The sequence below is a fragment of the Loxodonta africana genome, chromosome 3, assembly GCF_030014295.1.
Source record: "Loxodonta africana isolate mLoxAfr1 chromosome 3, mLoxAfr1.hap2, whole genome shotgun sequence".
In the NCBI taxonomy this organism is placed as follows: Eukaryota; Metazoa; Chordata; class Mammalia; order Proboscidea; family Elephantidae; genus Loxodonta; species Loxodonta africana.
Genome location: NC_087344.1, coordinates 5,635,059 through 5,659,519, shown reverse-complemented (window position 1 = coordinate 5,659,519; position 24,461 = coordinate 5,635,059). Strand labels below are relative to the sequence as shown.

The 24,461-nt window shown below is 53.0% G+C and overlaps 1 protein-coding gene across 3 annotated transcripts in view; it reads right to left on the bottom strand.

Moving 5' to 3' along the window:
• Window positions 1-22,972, bottom strand: part of LOC100669150 (guanine nucleotide-binding protein subunit alpha-15) — a 46,924-nt gene extending 23,952 nt beyond the window's left edge. Inside the window, exons 1-6 of one of the 3 annotated variants that reach the window (XM_064280249.1) lie at window positions 21,929-22,972; window positions 9,155-9,339; window positions 7,830-7,984; window positions 6,890-7,018; window positions 4,874-5,003; window positions 728-881 (exon numbers count right to left, since the gene is read on the bottom strand). In XM_064280249.1, the coding sequence (XP_064136319.1) occupies window positions 728-881; window positions 4,874-5,003; window positions 6,890-7,018; window positions 7,830-7,984; window positions 9,155-9,339; window positions 21,929-22,073 (898 nt within the window). In that variant the 5' untranslated portion in view covers window positions 22,074-22,972. Of the gene's footprint in view, window positions 1-727; window positions 882-4,873; window positions 5,004-6,889; window positions 7,019-7,829; window positions 7,985-9,154; window positions 9,340-21,928 lie in introns of those variants that run through there. The other 2 variants (XM_064280250.1, XM_023540936.2) reach the window with 2 other exon arrangements.
• Window positions 22,973-24,461: the final 1,489 nt, after the last annotated feature.

Genomic DNA, 24,461 nt, shown 5'->3' with positions numbered 1-24,461 from the left:
AGTTGTGCTTGTCTTGATTAACACACAATTAAACAAAACGTTAACCCGTTGCTGTCAGTTGATTCCAACCCATAGCAACCCTATCAGACAGAGTAAACCTGCCCCATAGGGTTTCCAAGGAGCAGCGGGTGGATTCAAACTGCCAACCTTTTAGTTAGCAGCTTAATGCTTAGCCACCGTGCCACCAGGGCTCCAACATGTATATGTATACACACACACACACACACACACAGTAAAACCTGTGAAAGCTGGAACCTGTGTAAGGCAGAAGCCTGTCAGAGAAGGAAAACTCAAATATTTTCCACTGACAGAGACAGAGAAGTGGTAAGATTGCACCCTGTGAAAGACAGAAAACTTGTGAGACCTGGAAAAACAAGGCGGTCCTGTCGAGTTCTAGCTCTCAAAGGTTTCATAGTGTTGCTCTGAGTCGTAATTGACTCAATTGCACGCAACAGCAATATATACATATTTTATAATTCTTCACTTTAGTCTAGATTGGATAACCTAAGAGGACTTCTTCTCTTTTATCCCCATTTTACAGGTGGGAAAACTGAGGCCCAGGGAGGTTGGGAAGGGGAAGGAGTTGGGCCTGGCACTCAGGTCTGTCTGATCAGAAGTCCTGTTTGAAGCCCCAGCGACTCCGGGCTGGGGTAGGACCCAGAGTGGTTTTTCTCTTGGGAGCTTCTTTTGGGAGGTGACACTTGTAGAAAGCCCTAGAACCACTTACCCTGGAAACTGGGGAAGTAGGTGGCCAGGTGGGAGGTGGGGATCTTCTCCTCAAGGATGTCAGTCTTGTTGAGGAAGAGGATGACAGATGTGCTTTTGAACCAGGGCAGTTCCAGAATGGTGCCGAACAAGGCCAGGCTCTCCTTCATGCGGTTCTGGGTTGGAGACACAGACAGGTTAGTGCTCCAGTCAGCTAGCTCCGTCTTTACAGGGAACCCTCGCCCACGTGGACATGTGTCCCTTCCTGCCCTGCTGGGCCTGAGGGGGTGTGCCCATGTTTCTGTGTGGCCAGCTGCCTGACATGGCTTTGTGCCCACCCTCAGCTTGTGTGCCCGCTGGGCCTGGACACGTGTGGTCGCTGAGCTGGGTCTGTGGTTGGGGGTCTGAGTGTCCTTCCTGAATGTGCACTGTCTGTGGCTTTCTCTCTGGACCCAGCTGTGTGTTGTATATCTGGTCGCATCTTTGCCTGTGCACCCCGTGAGGCTGCACATCCATGTGTGATGACCGTCTGAGTGGATCTGAGTGCCCGGGAATGTCTTTGTCTGCGTAGCTGGGGATGGCCCCCGTGTCTGGTTTTGGCCACAATCTTCTGGCTGTATGTATTTCTGTCACGTATAAGTAAGATGTGGTCTTGGATACGTGGCTCAATTCTAGGAAGAGGCGTGTCAGAATGACCCAGAATTCATTCGACCTGATTCCCTCTGAAAGCTGAAATTCTCATATTTGAACCTCAGAGCCCCAAACCGTGTGAAACTTTAACCCCTGAAGGTACACATCCCTTAGATAATCACTTTTCTGACTTGCACATTTGGGTGTTAATTAGGAGGAAAGGAGAGAGGTTCACACCTACAGAAGAGCCACCTCCAGCCTTTCTGAGTCAAGGCAACAATGTGACTGTAGAAAGTGTCCAGTCTTCCTGCGCGAGGCTGTGAGGGGCCGTGAGGGCTGTGAGGGGCCGTGAGGGCTGTGAGGGGCCCTGAGGGCTGTGAGGGCTGTGAGGGGCCGTGAGGGGTCGTGAGGGTTGTGAGGGGCCGTGAGGGCTGTGAGGGGCCGTGAGGGCCGTGAGGGGCCCTGAGGGCTGTGAGGGCTGTGAGGGGCCGTGAGGGGCCGTGAGGGCTGTGAGGGGCCATGAGGGCTGTGAGGGCCGTGAGGGCTGTGAGGGCCGTGAGGGCCGTGAGGGGCCCTGAGGGCTGTGAGGGCTGTGAGGGCTGTGAGGGGCCGTGAGGGGTCGTGAGGGTTGTGAGGGGCCGTGAGGGCTGTGAGGGGCCGTGAGGGCTGTGAGGGACGTGAGGGCCGTGAGGGGCCCTGAGGGCTGTGAGGGCTGTGAGGGGCCGTGAGGGGCCGTGAGGGCTGTGAGGGGCCATGAGGGCTGTGAGGGCCGTGAGGGCTGTGAGGGCCGTGAGGGGCCCTGAGGGCTGTGAGGGCTGTGAGGGGCCGTGAGGGGCCATGAGGGCTGTGAGGGGCCGTGAGGGCTGTGAGGGGCCGTGAGGGCTGTGAGGGGCCCTGAGGGCTGTGAGGGCTGTGAGGGGCCGTGAGGGGCCGTGAGGGTTGTGAGGGCCGTGAGGGGCCGTGAGGGGCCCTGAGGGCCGTGAGGGCCGTGAGGGGCCCTGAGGGCCGTGAGGGCCGTGAGGGGCCCTGAGGGCCGTGAGGGCCGTGAGGGGCCCTGAGGGCCGTGAGGGCCTGTGAGAGGCCGTGAGGGCTGTGAGGGGCCCTGAGGGCTGTGAGGGGCCGTGAGGGGCCGTGAGGGTTGTGAGGGCTGTGAGGGGCCGTGAGGGGCCCTGAGGGCTGTGAGGGGCCGTGAGAGGCTGTGAGGGGCCGTGAGGGGCCCTGAGGGGCCGTGAGGGGCCCTGAGGGCTGTGAGGGGCCCTGAGGGCTGTGAGGGCTGTGAGGGGCCGTGAGGGGTCCTGAGGGCTGTGAGGGCTCTGAGGGCTGTGAGGGGCCGTGAGGGCCGTGAGGGGCCCTGAGGGCTGTGAGGGGCCGTGAGGGCCGTGAGGGGCCGTGAGGGCTGTGAGGGGCCCTGAGGGCCGTGAGGGCCATGAGGGGCCCTGAGGGCTGTGAGGGCTGTGAGGGCCGTGAGGGGCCCTGAGGGCTGTGAGGGCTCTGAGGGCTGTGAGGGGCCGTGAGGGGCCGTGAGGGCCGTGAGGAGCCCTGAGGGCTGTGAGGGGCCGTGAGGGCTGTGAGGGGCCCTGAGGGCCGTGAGGGCCATGAGGGGCCCTGAGGGCCGTGAGGGCCGTGAGGGGTCCTGAGGGCTGTGAGGGCCGTGAGGGCCGTGAGGGGCCGTGAGGGCTGTGAGGGGCCCTGAGGGCCGTGAGGGCCATGAGGGGCCCTGAGGGCTGTGAGGGCTGTGAGGGCCGTGAGGGGCCCTGAGGGCTGTGAGGGCTCTGAGGGCTGTGAGGGGCCGTGAGGGGCCGTGAGGGCCGTGAGGAGCCCTGAGGGCTGTGAGGGGCCGTGAGGGCTGTGAGGGGCCCTGAGGGCCGTGAGGGCCATGAGGGGCCCTGAGGGCCGTGAGGGCCGTGAGGGGTCCTGAGGGCTGTGAGGGCCGTGAGGGCCGTGAGGGGCCCTGAGGGCTGTGAGGGCTCTGAGGGCTGTGAGGGGCCGTGAGGGGCCGTGAGGGCCGTGAGGAGCCCTGAGGGCTGTGAGGGGCCGTGAGGGCTGTGAGGGGCCCTGAGGGCCGTGAGGGCCATGAGGGGCCCTGAGGGCCGTGAGGGCCGTGAGGGGTCCTGAGGGCTGTGAGGGCCGTGAGGGCCGTGAGGGGCCCTGAGGGCTGTGAGGGCTGTGAGGGCCGTGAGGGGCCGTGAGGGCCGTGAGGGCCGTGAGGGGCCGTGAGGGCTGTGAGGGGCCCTGAGGGCTGTGAGGGGCCGTGAGGGGCCCTGAGGGCCGTGAGGGCCTGTGAGAGGCCGTGAGGGCTGTGAGGGGCCCTGAGGGCTGTGAGGGCTGTGAGGGGCCGTGAGGGGTCCTGAGGGCTGTGAGGGCTCTGAGGGCTGTGAGGGGCCGTGAGGGCCGTGAGGGGCCCTGAGGGCCGTGAGGGGCCGTGAGGGCCGTGAGGGGCCGTGAGGGCTGTGAGGGGCCCTGAGGGCCGTGAGGGCCATGAGGGGCCCTGAGGGCTGTGAGGGCTGTGAGGGCCGTGAGGGGCCCTGAGGGCTGTGAGGGCTCTGAGGGCTGTGAGGGGCCGTGAGGGGCCGTGAGGGCCGTGAGGAGCCCTGAGGGCTGTGAGGGGCCGTGAGGGCTGTGAGGGGCCCTGAGGGCCGTGAGGGCCATGAGGGGCCCTGAGGGCCGTGAGGGCCGTGAGGGGTCCTGAGGGCTGTGAGGGCCGTGAGGGCCGTGAGGGGCCCTGAGGGCTGTGAGGGCTGTGAGGGCCGTGAGGGGCCCTGAGGGCCGTGAGGGGCCGTGAGGGGCCGTGAGGGCCGTGAGGGGCCGTGAGGGCCGTGAGGGGCCCTGAGGGCCGTGAGGGGCCGTGAGGGCCGTGAGGGGCCCTGAGGGCCGTGAGGGCCGTGAGGGCCGTGAGGGGCCCTGAGGGCCGTGAGGGCCGTGAGGGCCGTGAGGGCCGTGAGGGGCCCTGAGGGCCGTGAGGGCCGTGAGGGGCCCTGAGGGCTGTGAGGGGCTGTGCATGTATATTTGCAAGTGTGTTTGCAGGCCCGTGTCCCTGGGCTTGGGTGTTCCTGCGTGGGTGCACGTGACTGTGGATCCGTGTCTGTGACTCCCCCGAGGCTGTGCCTGTGAACAGGTGTAACTGTTCTAACTGTTCGAGGGTTTCTTGGGAGGAGCCCCTCTGAGCTTGAGCCCCTGGTGGGCAGGAATTTCCACATGCCCGGTTGGTGTGTGTGGGTGTGTGAGTGTGTGTCTGGGATATCTAGTTGCCTGTGTTTGTGCGTGTGTGTGTGTGTTGCGGGTGTCGGTTGAGCGTGTGTGCACGTGTCCGGTCATGTGTGTATCTGGTTGAGTGTGCGTGTGTGTGTGCTCATGTGCGTGTGTCTGTGTCTGAGATACCTGGTTGAGTGTGTGTCTGGGGTGTTAGCTGAGTGTGTGTGTGTGCACACACGTGTGTCTGTATGTGTACTTCGGCTCCCCTCTGTAACTGCTGTGGGTCTGCGTCTTGGGGCTTCCGGCTCAGAGCAGGGTCCCAGGGCCGCAGGGGGAGACCCCTAACCTCCTGGTTGTTCTCCTCCAGGCACTGGTCGTACTCGCTCAGCGAGGCCAGGTAGATGAGTGCAATCACGTTCTCAAAGCAGTGGATCCACTTCTTGCGCTCCGACTTCTGGCCCCCGACGTCCACGATCCTACAGGACACCCCGTTTCAGCTCCAGGGTTGAATCAGCACCCCAGACCCTAGTCAGGCCCAGGCACCCCAACACCAACGATAACAACAGCAAGACCATGGGACTCTTCACATATATCCTGTGGATTGCAGCCGGGCACACCCATAAGGCAGGTGTAAACGTCATCCCCATTTTACAGATGAGGAAACCGGGGCTCATCAGGGAGGAGAGAGGAGACTTTGCCTAAACTTCCCCAACCCTGAGCTGCCTGCTTTCTCCTCGCCCCCCAGTAGAGGGCACCAGTCAGACAGAGCTGGTGTCTCTCTGGTGTGACTCAGGAAAGATGGCCTCGCCTCTGCAGAGCTCAGTTTACCCCTCAGTAAAACTGGTATGAGAGTCTCCACTCAGGGGCACAGGTGGCAGCGAAGGCTATTCTGACAGCAGACATCCTCCACTCTGTGTGTGGCCCAGGGCAGGGCTCAGCCTCCGCCCCCACACGCCGCAACAAAAGCCTGAGCCCTCCTCCCTTCCTGTTCCCTCTTCTAAGAAATGTGGGTCACTGATAGCAGGCTACGTCATTTCCCCCAGGGATGCGACCGTTACTCAGGCGGCCTGACGGGAAATGCCAGAACTGAGGCTTGGGAGGAGACCAGAAACCTCAGAGCAAGAAGGGACTTGCCCATTTTACAGGAGGGGAAACCAAGGCCAGGGATCCAGTGGCTGGGCTCTGTCCAGGCCTGAGCATCCTGGTTCCCAAGACCAAGTGCTCTCACTTGTCTTCAGACTCCCTGGAACCCCATATCCCAAGGGGGTTGAGGGAGTACAGGGGTGGAGATTGGGTAGGTTTTGAAGCTGAGGTCAGCTACTTGATGGTCAAAGGACTTTGGGCCAGTTACCTCCCCTCCAAGGCTCAGTTTCCTCTGAGATGTCACTCTAGTCATTAGACTCAGCCCCAAAACATATTCAACGCTCTCCCCAACCTACAAATAACCCCTCAGCCCAACTTCCCTGTGAACATCCCCCATCTCCTAACTGTTCTATCCATTCATCCATCCATCCATCTGCCCACCCATCCATTCATTCATCCATCCATCCACCCACCCACCCACTCTTCCATCCGTCCATCCATCCACCTATCCACCCACTCACCCACCCATCTATTCGTCTATCCATCTTGCCTTCCATCTATCCATTCATCCATCTATCCACCCATCCATCCACCCACCACCCATCCATCTATTCACCCATCCTTCCTTCCTTCCATCCATCCATTCATCCATCTATCCACTCATCCACCCATCCATCTACCATCCATCCATCCACCCATCCACTCACCCACCCATCTATCCATCCACTCATTCACCCACCCACCCATCTACCCATACACCCACTCATTCATCCACCCATCTATCCATCCATTCATCCTTCCATCCTTCTGCCCACCCACCCACATTCACCAGCTCCCACTCTGACCTTGAGCTGATCACTAGAGAAACAAGAGAACCAAACTTGGCTCTAACTTGTGGACTCTCCTTCCACTGGAGGAAGTGTTTGGAAAGAGGGACAAAGTACTGGGGGACTGAACACAATCCCTGTCTCCATGCATTGCCTCACATCCCTCCTTAGCAACCTGTCATCAACCTACAAGCAGACCCTAGAGGGTCACGACTAGGGAACTCCTTACTCACCCTTCAATGCCCCAATACACATGCCCCATCTCCTGGAGCTCCCCTACACCTTGTTTATCCCTCTGTCCCAGTCCTAACCATGGGGATGGAGGTGTCTATGTAGTTTTGCCTCCTCTAGCCTGACAGCTCCTTGAGGGCTAAGACTGTGGAACTCTTATTCATCCCTCAGAGCCCTACCTCCCTTGCCCCTCTTATAGGTGGGCCTGGCTGAGTGCTCACCGTAGGTTGGTTTTCTGCACAGAGAAGCAGTATTCATTGATGCCAGTGGTGGGCATGCGGCTGCGGAGCACATCCTGTGCCGTGGGGATGTAGCCCTCCTCAGTGATGCGTTCCAGGTGGGACAGGTAGCTGTGGAGCAAGGAGCCCTGAGGCCTGGCTTGTGGCCTCCTGTTGCTTCTCAGACCCCCACCCAGGGCCCAGAGAGGATGCTCCCAGGGGAAGAGAGCCCCCCGCTCTGGGTTCTGTAGGTGACCAGGAGCACCCCCTGAAGCTGTGGGAGCATCACTGAGAAGCAGTTTTTCCTGGAGCAGCGTGGCCCCAGGAACAGCGAGATGTCTAGAGCATGTCACCAGGAAGCGGTGTCACTCCAGTAGAGCTGCAGCCCCACAGCAGCTCAGCACCAAGAACAGGGAGAGACCAGGAATGGTCCCAGGCAGCGAAGCACCCCAAACGATCCAATGTCACCCCAAGAACAGCAGCGCTCCAGGAGCCACAGGGACAGCGTCACCTCAGAACAGTGTTACCCCAGAACAGGGTTCCCCAGAACAGTGTTACCCCAGAACAGGGTTCCCCAGAACAGTGTTACCCCAGAACAGGGTTCCCCAAAACAGTGTTACCCCAGAACAGGGTCGCCCAGGAACAGTGTACCTCAGGAGCAACATCACCCCAGAGGTGATATCACCCCAGGAGGAGCATCACCCCAACAACAGGGTTACCCCAAGAACAGCATCGCCGCAAGACCAGGGTTACCCCAGGAGCAGTGTAGCCCCAGGAGCAATATCAGCCTGGAGCAGATCACCCCGCTGTCTGTGTCCAACATCCTTCCCCAGCCATGGGGAGTGGTCCCCTGGGGCGGGGTTGGCAACTTCTCCTTCTGGCCATGCCCAGTGCTCCCTCCCCGTCGCCCTCCTGGCCCGTCCCCCGTGGAGCCCAGACTCACTACATGGCTGAGTCCAGCAGGTGGAACTCATGCCGCCGCTCATAGCAGGTGCGGATGCCCGGGTCCTTCCACAGCCACTGCATGGCCAGTGCTTGGCGCTTCTCGAATGTGGTCACTTTGTAGGGGTCCTGCTTCATGACCAGGCTGGCGTGGTGCTGGGGGGTGGGTGGGCAGGTCAGAGCTACCCTTCCGGGCATCTCCGAAAGTCTCCTCTCCCCTCCTATTATGGGGTGAATTGTGTCCCCAAAACACATGTTCAATGTACATGTGAAGATTGTTGACATGGCAAACATTTTGAGGCCTAGGTAACAAATAGGTATATCACAGTGAAAAAAAAAAGGTATCTAAAAATATTAAAAATAAGTCCCTAGGTGGCACAAACATTTAAGCTCTGGACTACTGGCAGAAAGATTGGCGGTTTGAATCCACCCAGATGTGCCTTGGAAGAAAGGCCTGGCAACCTGCTTCCAAAAGATCACAGCCTTGAAAATCCTATGGAGCAGTTCTACTCTGCACACATGGGGTCGCCATGATTTGGAATCGAATCAAGAGCAACTAACAACAATGTTCAATTAATCATCAATTAAAAAAATAAACCAACTAATGATCGGTTTTGTGAACACTTTGCCATTTATGTTTAATTATGATGCATAACTGATTATGCATATCCCTAAATGTATTGGATTTAAAATATGTATATGTTCAAGTCCTCCCCCTGGTACCTGCAAACATGACCTTATTTGGAAATAGGGTCTTTGAAGAAGTTATTGTTAACGTAATGTCATTCGGCCATGGGAAATGGAGGCTCTAGGGGGTACACGGCCCTGCTCTAGGGGAGCCTGAGCAAGGACAGGGCCCTGCTCTAGGGGAGCCTGAGGGGGGACACAGCCCTGCTCTAGCGGAGCCTGAGGGGGGACAGGGCCCTGCTCTAGGGAGTCCTGAGGGGGGACAGGGCCCTGCTCTAGGGTAGTCTGATGGGGGACAGGGCCCTGCTCCAGGGGATCCTGAGGGGGGACACGGCCCTGCTCTAGGGGAACCTGAGGGGGGACACGGACCTGCTCTAGAGGAGCCTGGGGCAAGATGGCCTTGCTCTAGGGAAATCTGAGGGAGGCACAGCCCTGCTCCAGGGAAGCCTGAGAGGTGACACGGCCCTTACCTAGGGGAGCCTGAGGGGGAGATACTTCCCTGCTCTAGAGGAGCCTGAGGGGGGACAGGGCCCTGCTCTAGGGGAGCCTGAAAGGGAGACACTGCCCTGCTCTAGGGGAGCCTGAGGGGGGACAGGGCCCTGCCCTGGGGTCTGAGGGAGACATGGCGGTCGGGCTCACCTTGCTCTCAGGCCTGCCGAAGGGGATCTGCAGCCGGTCCATGGCCTCAATCATGGCCTGCATGGAGATGAAGATGTTCTGGTAGACCAGTGGCCGGAAGCCCTGGCGGTCCTCCTCCGAGTAGCCCGCCCCGTGGATAATCCGCATCTGCTTGATGAATGTGCTCTTCCCGCTCTCGCCGGGGCCTGTGGGGGTGCCATGATCACTCAGCTCTCCACGCTGAGACCCCCCCAGAGACACCCGCATCAGCAAGCACAGGCCACTAAGGGCCACAACCTGCATCCACTCAGGCGGTGGCCACCTGAGTTCAAACCCCTGCTCTGGGCCCTGGGTGAGCCACTTCCCCTCTCTGTGCCTCAGTTTCCCCATATGTAACACCTGGGTGGCAATCTGTTGTTATTAGGTGCCATAGAGTCGGCCCCCATGCACACCAGGACGAAAGGCTGTTCAGTCCCGTTCCATCCCATGATTGGTTGTGGATCAGACCATGTGATCCGTAAGGTTTTCATTGGCTGATTTTCAGAAGTAGATAGCCAGGCCTTTCTTCTGAGTCTGTCTGAGCCTGGAAGCTCTCCTGAAACCTGTTCAGCATCAGAGAAACACACATGCCTTCACTGACAGACGGGTGGCGGCCGCACGTGGGGTGCATTGGCCAGGAGACGAGCCCTGGTCTCCTGCCTGGAAGGTGAGAATTCAACCACTGAGTCACCACCGCCTCCGCCCTGCCTTGTGAAGTTGACTTGAGGAATAAATAAGTTTACGGTAAAGTGTCTGCAGCAGGGGTCAGGCAAACTCCTGCCCACGGGCAGAATCTTTTGTATGGCCAGCCAGCTTTTATGTTTTTTTTAAAAAAATTTTTTTCAATACTTTTTGTGGTTGTGGTTTTTATATTTTTAAGTGCTTGAATTAAAAGAAGACTATTTCTTGACACATGAAAACTCTTTGAAATTCCTATTTCAGTGTCCATCAATAAAGTTTTATTAGCACACGGCCAGGTCCATTCGTTGATGTATTGATGTATAGCATTCGTGCTAAAAGGCTGAGTTGGGCCGTCGAGACAGAGACTGTCTAGCCCATGAAGCCAAAAATATTGACTTTCTGGCCCTTTATAGAAAGTGTGCTGACCCCTGGGTTAGAGCAGAGACTTGGAGCTGGGCGGGGTTAGGGACATGAAGAGCAGGGAACAGACTGCCAGGGTCAGGAGCTTGGTGTTTTTTCCGTAGGAAAGTTATTCTCTCCTCTCTCCCTTTCTCAAGTTACCACACCCTTCCTGAGACACGGTTTTGTTTAAAACTGTGGTAATAAATGTAAAAGATGGGGCCCTTGGGGTTGAAGCGGGGCTGGGTTCCTCTTCCCTGGGGAGCTCCCTGGGGCTCTCAGACTCCGATGCTTATAACCATGCCTGGCACAGAGTTGAAATTCCTGGGTGGTGCAAATGGTTAGCCCTGGGCTGGTAAGTGAAAGGTTGGTGGTTCAAGTCCACCCAGAGGCACTCAGAAGAAAGGCCTAGAGGTCTACTTCTGAAAACTCAGCCATTGAAAACCCTGTGGAGCACAGTTCCCCTCTGACACACAAGGGGGCGCCACGAGTCGGCGTTGACTCGGCAGTAATGGGTTTGGTTTTTGGCACACAGTAAAAGCTACATGTGTTCACTATTATTATTATTATTACTTCCCATGTAATAACAATGGTGTTGTTGGGTGCCATCAAGTCAAGTCCAACTTACGGCGACCCTATATGACAGAGTAGAATTGCCCCATAGGGTTTCCTAGGCTGTAATCTTCATGGGAGCAGATCTCCAGGTCTTTTCTCCCCCTGCTGGGTTTGAACCAACAACCTTTTGGTTAGCAGCTGCGTGCTTAACCGTTATACCACCAGAAACCCGTTACCCGTTGCCATCTAGTCAGTTTCAACTCATAGCAACCCTATAGGAGAGAATAGGCCTGCCCCATAGGGTTTCCGAGAAATGCCTGGTGGATTTGAACTGCCGACCTTTCAGTTAGCAGCCATAGCTCTTAACCACTACGCCACCAGGGTTTTCTTGCACCACCAGGGCTCCTTATATATGCTAATAAGAAGAAGAAATATTACTTCCTACAGTATTTTCCTGTTATAATAATTATTATTGCTATTTGCTATAATAATTTCAGGTGGAGAAAATGTTATGAAGGAGACAAGGCAGGATAAGTAGGATGAGTGGCAGCTGAGTGGTCAAGGAAGGCTTCTTATCAGAGGTGCCTTGTGAGGTTGAGATCTAAAGGCGGGGAAGGGAGCTATCATGCCTGGATCTAGGGAAGGGTGTTCCAGGCAGAGGCAACAGCCCGTGCAAAGGCCCTGAGGCAGAAACGGGCCTGGTGAGTTGGAGGAACAGAGAGGAAGCCTATGTGGCTGGAGCGGAGTGAGTGAGGGGGAGAGAGGAGGAAGGGAGGGCAGGGAGGGGACGAGGCAGGTCTTGCAGGGCCCTGTGGACCACAGGGAGGACTTGGTCTTTTACTGAGGGAGGTAGGAGCCCTGGAGGCTGTGAGAAGAGGAGGGACTGAACTGACTCAGGTGCTCGGGGGCACTCTTTGGCTGCTGTGGGGAAGACAGACTGTGGGGGACGAGGGTGAGAGCTGGGGACCGGGTAGAGGCTACCGCACTGGTCTAGGTGGGCCATGATGGGGCTGGTCCAGGTAGCCACCGTGGAGGAAAGAAGAGGACACATTTGAGAGATATTTGGAGACAGAATCACCATGGCCTTGGTGACAGATCAAACAAAGGGGGGAGAGGGGTCTTTGAAGGGCTGGCTACAGAATTTGGGGGAGGGGGGCCTCTGCTGGCCCTTGGTCTGTTGTAATAATACTCAAAACTTCAAGAGCCCAGGACTTCCCTGAAAGTACCTTTTAACTAAATAGCGGATTAGCTCAAAGTCCAGGATGTCACCCTTGAGAACTGCTCTTTTAAAATTTATCCGTATGAAACCAAATAGACAACAGCTACTGCAAAGCACAGATGAGAAGTTTGGGGGCAGGGGGTGAAACAGCTCAGATGGAAATAAGAATGCCGGCACAAACTGAAGAATGTCACCAACCTCGCGGAATATTACATACAGAAATGGTTGAATGGTAACCTATTTGACTGTGTAGAAACCAAACCCACTGTCGTAGCGTTGATTCTGACTCGTAGCGACCCTACAGGACAGTAGAGAACTGCCCCATAGGGTTTCCAAGCATGTCACTTTAAGGATTAAGGTGACCCAAGGCATGGTGTGTTCAATTACCTCATATGCATGTGAAAGCTGGACAATGAGAAAGGAAAACCAAAGGAGGGATGTCTTTGAATTATGGCATTGGTGAAGAATATTGAATATACCACGGACTGCCAGAAGAACGAACAAATCTGTCTTGGAAGAAGTACGGCCAGAATGCTCCTTAGAAGTGAGGATGGCGAGATTTCATGTCATGTAATTTGGACATGTTGTCAGGAGGGATCAGTCCCTGGAGAAGGACATCATGCTTGGCAGAGTACAGGGTCAGCAAAAAAGAGGAAGACCCTCAACGAGGTGGATTGACACAGTGGCTGCAACAATGAGCTCAAGCATAACAATGATTGTGAGGATGGCGCAGGACTGGGCAGTGTTTCGTTCTGTTGTGTGTAGGGTCACTGTGAGTCAGAATGGACCCGAGGGCACCTAACAACAACAACAACAACAACAGTCTTTAAGGAAGCAGACTGCCACATCTTTCTCCCAAGAAGCAGCTGGTGGGTTCTTTCAAGCCTCGGACCTTTCAGTTAGCAGCTGAGCACTTAACCACTGTACTGCCAGGGTTCTCTTTGCTGTGTGTACTTTCACCAAAAATAAAATATTAAAAACAAAAAAAACAGAGAGCCCAAGACTTGAAGCTCAAAGACTAAGGCTAGCTCCCTATTGCCAAAACTCTGAAATCCCAAGATGGTCCCTTGGCCTCTGTTTTCTCATCTGCAAAATGGGTATAGTGTGCCTGGAGGCTCCTGTTGGACACTGGCCACAGGAGGCTCAGGGTGAGGATTCCTTCCTGCCTCCCCCAGGATGTGAAGTCGGTGTCGGGGGGGGGTAGGTTGGCACAGGAGGAACTGGAACAAGCAGAAAAAAGGGAAGGGGTGACCCGACTGGAGCCCAGAATGAGGAAACAGGAGGAAGCAGAAGGGGATCAAGAAGGAGGGCAGGGAGGTGGGAAGCCAGAGAGGAAGAGGGCGGCCATCTTCCCAGAAGCTCCTGCCAAGGGCCTCTCTGTCCTCCATGTGCTTCCCAACACCCCAACACCCCAACACGCACACTGTCAGCACACGTCGGGGTGGCCGCCTCCCATTCTGCCCTGGGCTCCCCAGCTGTTAAATAGGTTTATCGGACTTTTGGCCCACGACAACTGGCTGCTTTCCTCTTGCTGTAAAGGACTTTGGTGGAGAACCTGGGAAAGCTGGCCCCATGTGAATAGGGTCTGTGGGTGAGCGGGACGGGAAGCACTGCAGCCTGCTAACTGCTGACTGCTGTTTTGATCATTTGATCACGGTCCTGCCATTTCTAAGTGGGGCTCAAAAACCCACCGAGATATTTAGGCTTGAAAAGTTATCATGCCCAGAACTTAGGAATAGTTTAGGGGAAAAAAAGCATGCATGTGTGTATTAAATATATGAATATGTAATACGCAAATTTATACACGATTATGTATGATATAAATTGTAAGGGTATATACTGACCACCAGTCGCTGTGGATTTGATTCCGACTCACAGTGATCTCACGTACCTCAGAATAGGACTGTGCTCCGCAGGCTTTTCAATCAACCACCAACCTTTTGGTTAGTAGCCCAGCGAGCTAACTGTTTGCGCCTCTCAGGATGCCAAGAACATATATACCAAAAAAAGACAAAAACCAAACCTGTTGCCGTTGAGTCAATTCCGACTCATAGCGACCCTATACGACAGAGTAGAACTGTCCCGTAGGGTTTCCACCGAACGGCTGGTGGATCTGAACTGCTGACCTTTTGGTTACCAGCTGAGCTCTTTAACCACTATGCCACCAGGGCTCCAAGTCTATACACGCCTGAGTACATAATAGACATATATGTGTGTGTGTGTATACATACACGTATATGTAGGTATGTATACGAAGACCCTGGGTGGGCTAACAGTTAAGCACATGGCTGCTAATCGAAAGGTAGGAGGTTTGAGTCCACCCGCTGGTACCTCAGAAGAAAGGCCTGGCAATCTACTTCTGAAAACTCAGCCATTGAAAACCCTATGGAGTGCAGTTCTCCTCTGACACCCGTGGGGTTGCTATGAGTCCCAGCTGGCTCGACAACACCTGTTTGTTTCCTTTGGTTTACGTAAGTGTATTATAGACATATGTACGTATTCACATACATGGAGAGAGGAGAGGAGTAAAGGAAATGTAGTAAAATGTTAACATTTGGGGACCCTGGGTGCAACTTTGGTATAAGTCTGAAATTATTTCAAAATAAAAAGTTTGGCACACACACACACACACACAAAGCCTTCGATGCAATGTGGAACAGAAAAAAATGAGGCTGGCACCCTCTCTTCCTCAGTGGAAAACCGGTCGAATTCAAATAAAGTCTGGAGTTTCATTAGTAAGGAGGCACCCACGTTCGTTTCTGGGTTGTGGCAAAGGCACCAGGTGTCGGGGACACGTTAACCTCGGAGGAAGCTGGGTGCGGGGTAGACAGGAACTCTGGGTATAATCTTTGCAACTTTTCTCTAAAGCTAAAATTATTCCAAAATAAAATTTACTAAACAAAGAAAAACAAACAAAAAAAACCCCACAGGTACACAATCAGAAATTCTCTGAAACGCTCAGATGCGGGGCTGTATGTATCTCAGATTCGGGGATTGCTCGGATTTTAAGAAGAAGACGCAGCACGTTGGCCACACACCCAGGGCAGCATCTGGGGCCGCACGCGGTTATCAAACTCATGAATTTTTTAGCAGCAGAACCTATGAACGTTCACAGCAGAGAGTCAGCAGGCACCCTCCCACCATTGCCAGGAGGTCTCCCTCGTAGAATCTTCTGGAGACCTTCAGGTTTTCAGAGCTTTGGAGGTTTGGGGATCCTGAAGGGGGACTGAGGGCCTGCAGAGGTGGCTGTGAGCTGGCTCGCTCTATATGGGATGCTCACGACGTGCTAAGAACCTGACATGCACCATCTCGCAGGAACCCCAAAGGGAGAGGGACATCTCTTCATCTATTTTTCACATGGGGAAACTGAGTCTCGGATGGGTGAAAGGGATTGCCTTGGGTCATGTAGCTGGTGAGCTTGGACGCACAGCTCATGAGCTTTTTTTTTTCTTTTAATAATTCTTTTAATTAATTAATTAATTTTTTGGAGCAGAGCATACTCCAATTCAACAACCTGTATGTATAGTTCAGTGACATGGATTACATCCTTCGAGTTGTGCAACCGTTGTCACCTTCCTTTTCCAAATTGTTCCTCCCCCATCAACACAAACTCACTGCCCCCTAAGCTTCTCGTCTGATCTCGTCAGTTTGCTCCCATAGAGATAGTTCTTTAAAAGAGCACAATGCTCAAGGCAGACACTCCTTAGTTACAAGCTAGACCGTTGTGAGGTAGTTCTACTCTGTCACACAGGGTCGCGATGAGTTGGAATTGACCCCACGGCCCACAACAACAGCATCCTTTGGTTTAAAGAAGAGTTCAGGGGATGTTCTTGTTTCAAGGTTTAAGGATGATCTCAGGCAATAGTTGCCCATGGGATTTTTAATGATTATACCCAAGAATTCCCCCACGTCCCACCTGAGTCACCACCAACATCATCATCGCCATCATCACAACGAACTTCATTTAACTCTTTCCATCTACTGAGGCCTCATTCAATCCTCACAAAACCGGAAAACAAACAAACAACAAAAACAGTTGCAGTGGGGTTGGTTCCAATTCACCAGGACCCCCGTGTGTGTCAGAGTAGACCTGTGCTGAATAGGATTTTCAATGGCTGAGTTTTCGGAAGTCGGTTGCCAGGCCTTTCTTCCGAGGTGCCCCTGGGCAGACATTAACCTCCAACCTTTTGGTCAGTACTTGAGTGCTTAACTGTGTGCGCCTCCCCCTCCACCCGGGGACTTCTGATTCCCACAAAGAGTCCCGCTATTTCACAATTCAGAGAGGAGGCCCTTGGCTCAGAGAGGTAAGGTGACTTAGCTGTTCAGCAAACTCCCAGATGAGTAAACCCAGGTCTGGGCCCCTAATCAAGCGGATGGGACGTGGCCAAGGAAGAGGCTGGGTCAGGGGTCATCAAAATGCCAGTTAATATGATGTTTCCATGGCCACTTGAAGCTAGATGGCTTCTGTACTAGTCTCTGTCAAGTAGATTCCAACTCATGGCGACCCCACGTGTTACAGAGTAGACCTGCGCTCTATAGGGTTTTCTTGGCTGTAATCTTTTTTTTTTAATCGTACTTTTAGATGAAGCTTTACAGAGCAAATTAGTTTCTCATTAAACAATTAATACACATACTGTTTTGTGACATTGGTTGCCAACCCCACAACATGTCAACACTCTCTCCTTCTCGACCTTGGGTTCCCCATTACCAGCTTTCCTGTCCCCTCTTGCCTTCTCGCCCTTGTCCCTGGGCTGGTGTGCCCATATAGTCTCCTTTTGTTTTATGGGCCTGTCTAATCTTTGGCTGAAGGGTGAACCTCAGGAGTGACTTCATTACTGAGCTAAAAGGGTATCTGGGGACCATACTCTTGGGGTTTCTCCAGTCTCTGTCAGACCAGTAAGCCTGGTCTTTCTTTGTGAGTTAGAATTTTGTTCTACATTTTCCCCAGCTCTGTCTGGGACCCTCTACTGTGATCCCCATCAGAGCAGTCAGTGGTGGTAGCTGGTCACCATCTAGTTGTGCTGGACTCAGTCTGGTGGAGGCCGTGGTAGTTGTGGTCCATTAGTCCTTTGGACTCACCTTTCCTTTGTGTCTTCGGTTTTCTCCATTCTCCGTTGCTCCAGATGGAGTGGGACCCGTGAAGTATTTTAGATAACCACTTGGCTGTAATCTTTATGGACCCCGATCACTGGGACTCTCTTCCACAGTGCCACTGGGTGGGTTCAAATCACCAATCTTTAGGTTAGTGTTTGTACCACACGGGACTTCGGGCAGTTTCTCTGGTGCTACTGAAGATGCTAGTTAGACCTCAGGCGGGGGGTCGGACCCTGTGACCCCTCAGGCATCTTTCAACTCTCAGATTTAGGGTCCCCCCGAAAATGCATAGAACCAACAAATGTTTCACGAAGCAACAGTTAACTTCATTTTGTTGAGTTGGATTGATTTCTCTCCTCTGTTCTTCTTCATTAAAAAAAAAAAAAAAAGTCCAGTCCATTTGGGGTGATGAAATATTTTCGGAAATGAATCGTGGTGATGGTCACACAACACCGTGAATGTAATTGTTGTTCGTTGCTGTCAAGTTGGCTCTCACTCACGGCGAACCCACGGGTCTCAGAGTACAATTACCCCACAGGATTTTCAACGCTCTGAACTCTCAGAAGCAGATTGCCAGGCCTGTCTTCCGAGGCACCTCTCAGTGGGTTTGGGCTGCCAACCTTTCAGCTAGTAGTCGAGCGCTTAACCGTTTGCACCACTCAGGGACTCCATGAATGTCATTAGTGCCAGTGAACTGAACACTTAAAAACGGTTAAAATGGCAAATTTATGTTCTATGTATTTTGTTGTTGTTGGGTGCCGTGAGGTCTATTTTGACTCATAGCAACCCCAGCAACAAAGTAAAGCTGCTCCATAGAGTTTTCTAGGCTGTAATTTTTACAGGAGCCGATCGGCAGGTCTTTCTCCCGAGGAGCAGCTCTGTGGGATTGAACCGCCAACCTTTCGTTTATAGCAGTGCTCCTTATGTATATTTTACCTTAAGAATATTTCTTAATTCTGGTCACAATCTACTAAACGGACTTCACCAATGACAAGTGGGTCACAACCCAAAGTTTCGAAACTTTATCAGAGGTGCTTCTTTCAGGCTGATGACTGCCCTGAAGCTTCTCGGTGGAAATGAGGGGAGTGGTCTGTTTCTGGAAATCCCCCCAAATGGGGCTGGGGTCTGTGGCAGAGCCTTTCCCACCTGGTGCAGCCATACAGCCCAGACAGGAAGTGGCTGCTTCCTCCTGGGGGTGAGCAAGAAGGAAGTGGAACCAGGCAGAAACTGGGAAGGAGTTGGGAAAACGCCAAGCCCAGGACATCATGAGGCGGCCTGCGCCCAGCTCTTCCTGGGTGGGATGGCCACCCCGGCATGCATTGCCACCTGCCCAGGAAACGGGGCTGCTGGGGAGACAGGAAGATGGGCCTGGGCAGCTGGGGGCAGGAGACTAGCTCCCAAGCCTGGCTCAGGCTGCAGACTGCAGACTAATCTTGCTACTTCCCGGGGCCTCAATTTCCCCATCTGTTGTTGAGGTTCTATGGCTCTTCCCTGCCAAGGCAGGCTAAACAGGGCAGTCAAGGACATGGACTTTGGAACCAGAATTCTAGGTTCCAATCCTGGCTGTGCAACCTTAGGCAAGTCACTTCCCCTCTCTGGGCCTCAGTTTCCTCACCTGGAGATATAAGCAGTACCTACCTCAAAGTGCTAAGGCCAGAGCTGGCACGTTTAATTGCTTTATTCTGCCTTTTTTTTTTTTTTTTGTCCCCCCATTCATGCCAAGGACAGACCTCCAAGCCCCTTGCCCTCTTTCTCGAAAGGATCGCCAGCCACCACCTCCAGGGAAAAAAAAAAAAAACAGAAAACTTTTGGATTCAATTTGTTTTCAAGAAGAGAGGAAGGTGTAAAGGTGACTCTCAGAGTTGAGATGGGGATGGTGTAAACGACAACCCATAGTGCCACCATCTGCGCTTGGGGACGAAGACAGACCCCACTACCACCAGTAGAAGGGGCTTTCTGATTTGGGGCTGGCTGAGCAGTGGTCAGAATGTTGTGGGTAAAGGATGTCCCCAGCTACAGGAAGATACGGTACAGCCTCTGGGGAAAATACCCTCTGAAACAGGATTTGTTCATTCATTTAAAAACATTTATTGAACTTTCTGGAGCCATTGAGGCTGGATGAACCCCCAAACCTATTGGCCTGAGATAATGTTTAAACCTTAAACCAAAAATATTCCCTGAAGTCTTCTTTAAACCAAACAACCATTTAGCTTAGTCAGTAAAGAATGTCTGCCTTGAGCATTGTGCTCTTTTAAGAACTATCTATATGCGACCAAATTGACAGTGGCAACTCAAAAGATTGGATAGGAAGCTGAGGGGGCAGTGAGTTTATGCGAAAAGGGGAGGAACAACTCAGAAAAGGAGGATGCGAATGGTTGCACAACCTGAGGAATCCAGTCAGTGTCACTGAAGTGTACATGTAGAAATTGTTGAATTGGTGTATGTCCTGCTGAGTAGATCTTCAACAACAACAAAAAATAGAAAATTAAAAAAATAAAAGCATTTATGGAGCAGCTACTAGGCACCAGGCTCTGTATATCTGTGCTAGATGCTGGGGACACAAGACTGAACAAGACGGACACAGCCCCTGACCTCGTGTCATATGCTGGATAATTGGAGATACAGGCAATAAAGAAATAAACAGGTATTTCTAATGAGTGCTATGAAAAAAAAAAAATCAGAGAAAGGGGAAATAGAATGATGGGTCTATCTTTGTAGTTAGGCTAGTCAGGGTAGACTCTTCTGAGGAGGTGACTCTTCAATTGAGACCTGAATGAAGTAAGGGAGCCAGTCATACCAAGGTTTGGGTACTGCTGAGTGCTCTTGGCAGGGCGAATGGCAAGTGCAAAGGCCCTGAGGTGGGAATAAATTAACTTGAGATGTTCAAGGAAAGAGAAATAATTTTATCAATTTTGATAAACACCTAGCCTGATGGATCAAGAAAAAAGAGCAAAGACACAAATGACCAGTATCAGGAATGTAAGTCGAGACATCAGTACAAATCATACAGACATTAAAAAGGATAATGACAGAATTATTATAAACAACTTTATGCCGATACATTTGACAACTTAGAAGAAATGGACAAATTCTTTGAAAGATAGAAATGACCAAAGCTCACTCAAGAAGAAATCGATAGCCTCAATAGCCCTATACCTATTAAAGAAATCAAATAGGAATATCCGCTAAAGGAATTGAATTCATAATTTAAAACTTTCCAGGCTCAGATGGTTGCACTCATGATTCTACCAAACATTTCAGGAAAAAAATGATGTAGTCGATGAATAGCAAAGAATCCAGGTAGCTGCAGCCAACGAATTGTAGGAGAAAAGAGTAGACGCTGACATTAGAGAGGTCATGGGGGGCCAGAGTTTGAGTTTTGTGCCATACCAGCTCCTCGGAAGAAAAACTATTTTACTTAGCTCAGCAAGAGGGACCAAGGCTAGAGTTGGAAGGGCTCCGAATTACGGTGTAATTCCTAGGGGGCCCTGCTCCCCACTGTTTTTCCCCACTCTCCACTCTACAAGCTGTCTCCTCCCACCTAAAAAAAAAAAAAACCTAACAAGGGAAAAAAGATGGCGACCATACATGGTGACCTGCCTCTTTGCCCAGCAAAGACCTTAGGGTGCCTGGAACCTTCTCTAGCCCCCATCTCAGGAGCTTCCATGGCTCTGGGAGTCCCAGAAAGACCCTCCAAGGCTAGAGTTCTTGCAATAAGGTTGGTCACGAGCAGGGGAAGATGGTTGGGTGAACAGAGACTTGTGGGCTACAATACCTTGGGGCCTTACATCAGCAATTCCAAAGCCGCCCCAAGTCACTTCTACTCCCTTGCCCTGTTTTCTTGCCCTTCTACCTCTTCTCACTGCCTGAAATTATTTCATTTGCTTATTGGCTTACGCCTTAATGCCTGTTTCCATATTGGAAGATGAGACCCAGGGAGGCAGAAATCTTTTCTATGTTGTTCGCTGCTGTGTCCCTAACCTCTGCTAGTTGTTGTTGTGTGATCCCATGTGATGGAGTAGAACTGTCTCATAGGATTCCCTAGGCTGTAATGGTGCAGTGGTTAAGAGCTCGCCTGCTAACCCAAAGGTTGGCAGTTCGGATCCACCAGCTGCTCCTTGGAAACCGTATGGGGCAGTTCTACTCTGTCCTACAGGGTCTCTGAGTCGGAATCCACTGGACAGCAATTTTTTTTCTTTTAATCTTTACAGGAGCAGATCGCCAGGTCTTTCTCTCAAGGAGTGACTGGCGGGTTCGAACTGCTGAACTTTTCGGTTAGCAGTCAAGCGCTTAACCATTGAGGGCTTAACCTTCGTGGACAGTGGGTACTCAGTAAATCATGAATCAATCAATCAGCCCCAGCCCCTAGAAGGGCTGCTACTGAGGAAGCTGCCAGAACCAATCCCAACCAGCAGGAGAAAGGATAGGAGGGTCCAGAGCCCTCTGGAGGACAGAGCAAGAGGCAGGAGCCGGCCCAGCCCACGTGGCTCCCCGGCCAGGGCCGGTTGCACACCTGAGCCATCATTCCCTCCCGGTGACACAAAAGCAGGCTGGGCGGGCTGGGCCTGCCTGGCAGGAGCCGGGCTGCCACCAGCTGCTGGGCTGAGCCACTTCTACCCTCACAGATGCCCTGCCAAGTGGATGGGCCAGGGTTCGAGTCTCACCTTGAATGAAAAATGTGGCCTCTCTGAGCCTCAGTCTTCCCATCAGTAAAATGAGCTCCCCGTGTCTCCTGGCACCACATTTGATGCAAGTAGGTCCCGTCTCGGCCTCCCATGTCCGGTTGGTCCCCCCTCCCCCGGACTCACCCAGCAGCAGCAGCTTCAGCTCCCCACGATCCCGCTTCTTCTGTTCCAGAAGGATCTTGTTAATCTCCTGGTCGATCCGGACAGCCGTCTTCTCATCCTCCGTCAGGCACCAGGGGCAGCAGCGCCAGGTCAGCGCCCGGGCCATGGTGTGGGCCTCAGAGGGTGCCAGGCGGCATGGCCCCCCGGCCCCCACGGGGAGGGCACCCCACGCTGGCTGGTTCCAGGGAGGGCTCCAGGCAGCCGCATGCAAAGGAGATGCCTTCTTGGGGGTCACCCCCCCAGGTCCCCTGACTTCCTTGTCTCAGGCTTCCGGGGAGCCCAACTCAGAGGCGCTTGAGTCTGGGAACAGGGAGGGGCCAGAGGAGGGGCAGGAGAGGTGGGGAGGCTCAGGGCTCCCCGCCCATCACTAGACCTGCCCAGACCCAGCCAGACAGGTTGCTGGGTGAAAGGCACCCCAAGAGGTGAGATGGGTGCCCCCGGCGAGGGCGGGGTGGCGTCAAGAAAAAACCCCAACAGCAGTCTGGGTCCCGGCGGTTTCCGCTGGGCTCTCCTTCCTCATTCCGGAGAAGGGGTGGACACTCTCCTCCTGGGGCCTCTAACGCTTCTCCCGCTGTCCCCCCCCACCACTTACTCACCCTCCTCCAAGTCAGTTGGAGATGCTCATCATAACACTATTGTTGTTGGACTCCTTGGATAGTGAAAACAGTTAAGTACCGAGCTACTAAACAGAAGGTTGGTGGTTGAGCCCGCTCAGAGGCAGCTCGAAAGAAAGGCCTGGAGATTTATTTCCGAAAGGTCACGGCCATGAAAACCATACAGAGGGTACTTGTACTCTGAAACACATGGAGTTGTCATGAGTTGGGATCCATACGGCGGCAACTGGTTAACAATGACTATTAAAGCAATTACAACTGTGTTGCCGCTGTTGTTAGGTGCCGCTGAGTCAGCTCCAACTCATAGCAACGCCGTGCACAACAGAACGAAACACTGCCCGGTCCTGCGCCACCCCACAATCGTTGCTATGCTTGAGCCCATTGTTGCAGCCACTGTGTCGGTCCATCTCATTAAGGATCTTCCCCTTTTTCACTGGCCCTCTACTTTACCAAGCGTGACGTCCTTCTCCAGGGACTGGTTCCTCCTGACAACACATCCACAGTACGAGAGAAAAAGTCTCACCATCCTTGCTTCTAAGGAGCATTCTGGCTGTACTTTTTCCAAGACAGATTTGTTCGTTCTTCTGGCAGTTCACAGAATATTCAATATTCTTCGCCAACGCCATAATTCACCATAATACACAATGTCTGCCACCACTTGTCTGTAAGTTTGTCATATTGTGGTGGCTTGCGTGTTGCTGTGATGCTGGAAGCTATGCTACCGGTATTTCAAATACCAGCAGGGTCACCCGTGGCGGACAGGTTTCAGTGGAGCTTGCAGACTAAGATAGACTAGGAAGAAAGACCTGGCAGTCTACTTCTGAAAAAACTAGCCAGTGAAAACCTTATAAATAGCAGCAAAACAATTATAAGTGTATAGCCCATAAACAAGACCACAATAAACAATACTGTCGTTGTTGTTGGTTGCTGTCAAGTTGGCTCCGATTCATGGTGACCCCATGGACAACAGGATGAAATGTTGCCCAGTCCTGCACCGTCTTCACCGTTGTTGGTCTGCCCAAGTCCACTGTTGCAACCACTGTGTATATCACGCGCCTTCCAGCCTGGGGGCTCATCTCCCAGCACTATATGAGACAATGTCCCATTGTGATTCATAGGGTTTTCATTGGCTGATGTTCAGAAGTTAATTGCCAGGCCTTTCTTCCTAGTCTGTCTTAGTCTGGAAGCTCTGCTGAAACTTGTCCTCCATGGCTGACACTTCAGGTGTTTGAAGGACTGGTGACATGGCTTCCGGCATCACAGCAATGCACAAGCCAGCACAGTATGACAACCTGACAGACAGGTGGGGCGCCGTACTGTTGTTGTTAAGTGCCATCGAGTCCACGTGACAGAGTAGAACTGCCCCGTAGGGCTTCCTAGGCTGTACTCTTTATGGGAGCAGATTGCCAGGTTTTTCTCCGGAGGAGAAACCTTTCAGTCAACAGCTGAGTGCTTAACCTTTGCGCCAGGAGGGCTCTTTAACCTCCAGTTACTAGTATTATTCCCATTTTACAGATGGGAAAACTGAGGCACAGAACAGTTAGAGAGACTTGCCCCCGGGATTCTGTCTCTCGTCTGTCGGGCCCAGAGTCTAAACTCTAACCAGGCAGCTTTGGAGGAGGGAGCCTCTGCCTAAGCCACTCATTAATCTGCAAACATTTATTGAGTGCCTACTGTGTGCTGGGCACAGTGCTAGGCACCAAGGGCCCAGCGGAGAGGGAAATGACAAAAACCCCCAACCTCCCTCAGCTAACATTCTCACTAGGGAGACAGAAAATGAAAAGAGTAAACAGAATATTCAAGTGATACATTTGGGGAGAAGTATTTTTTTTTTATAAAGCAGAGAAGGGAAATGGTAAATTGAGAAGCTCAGGGTCGGG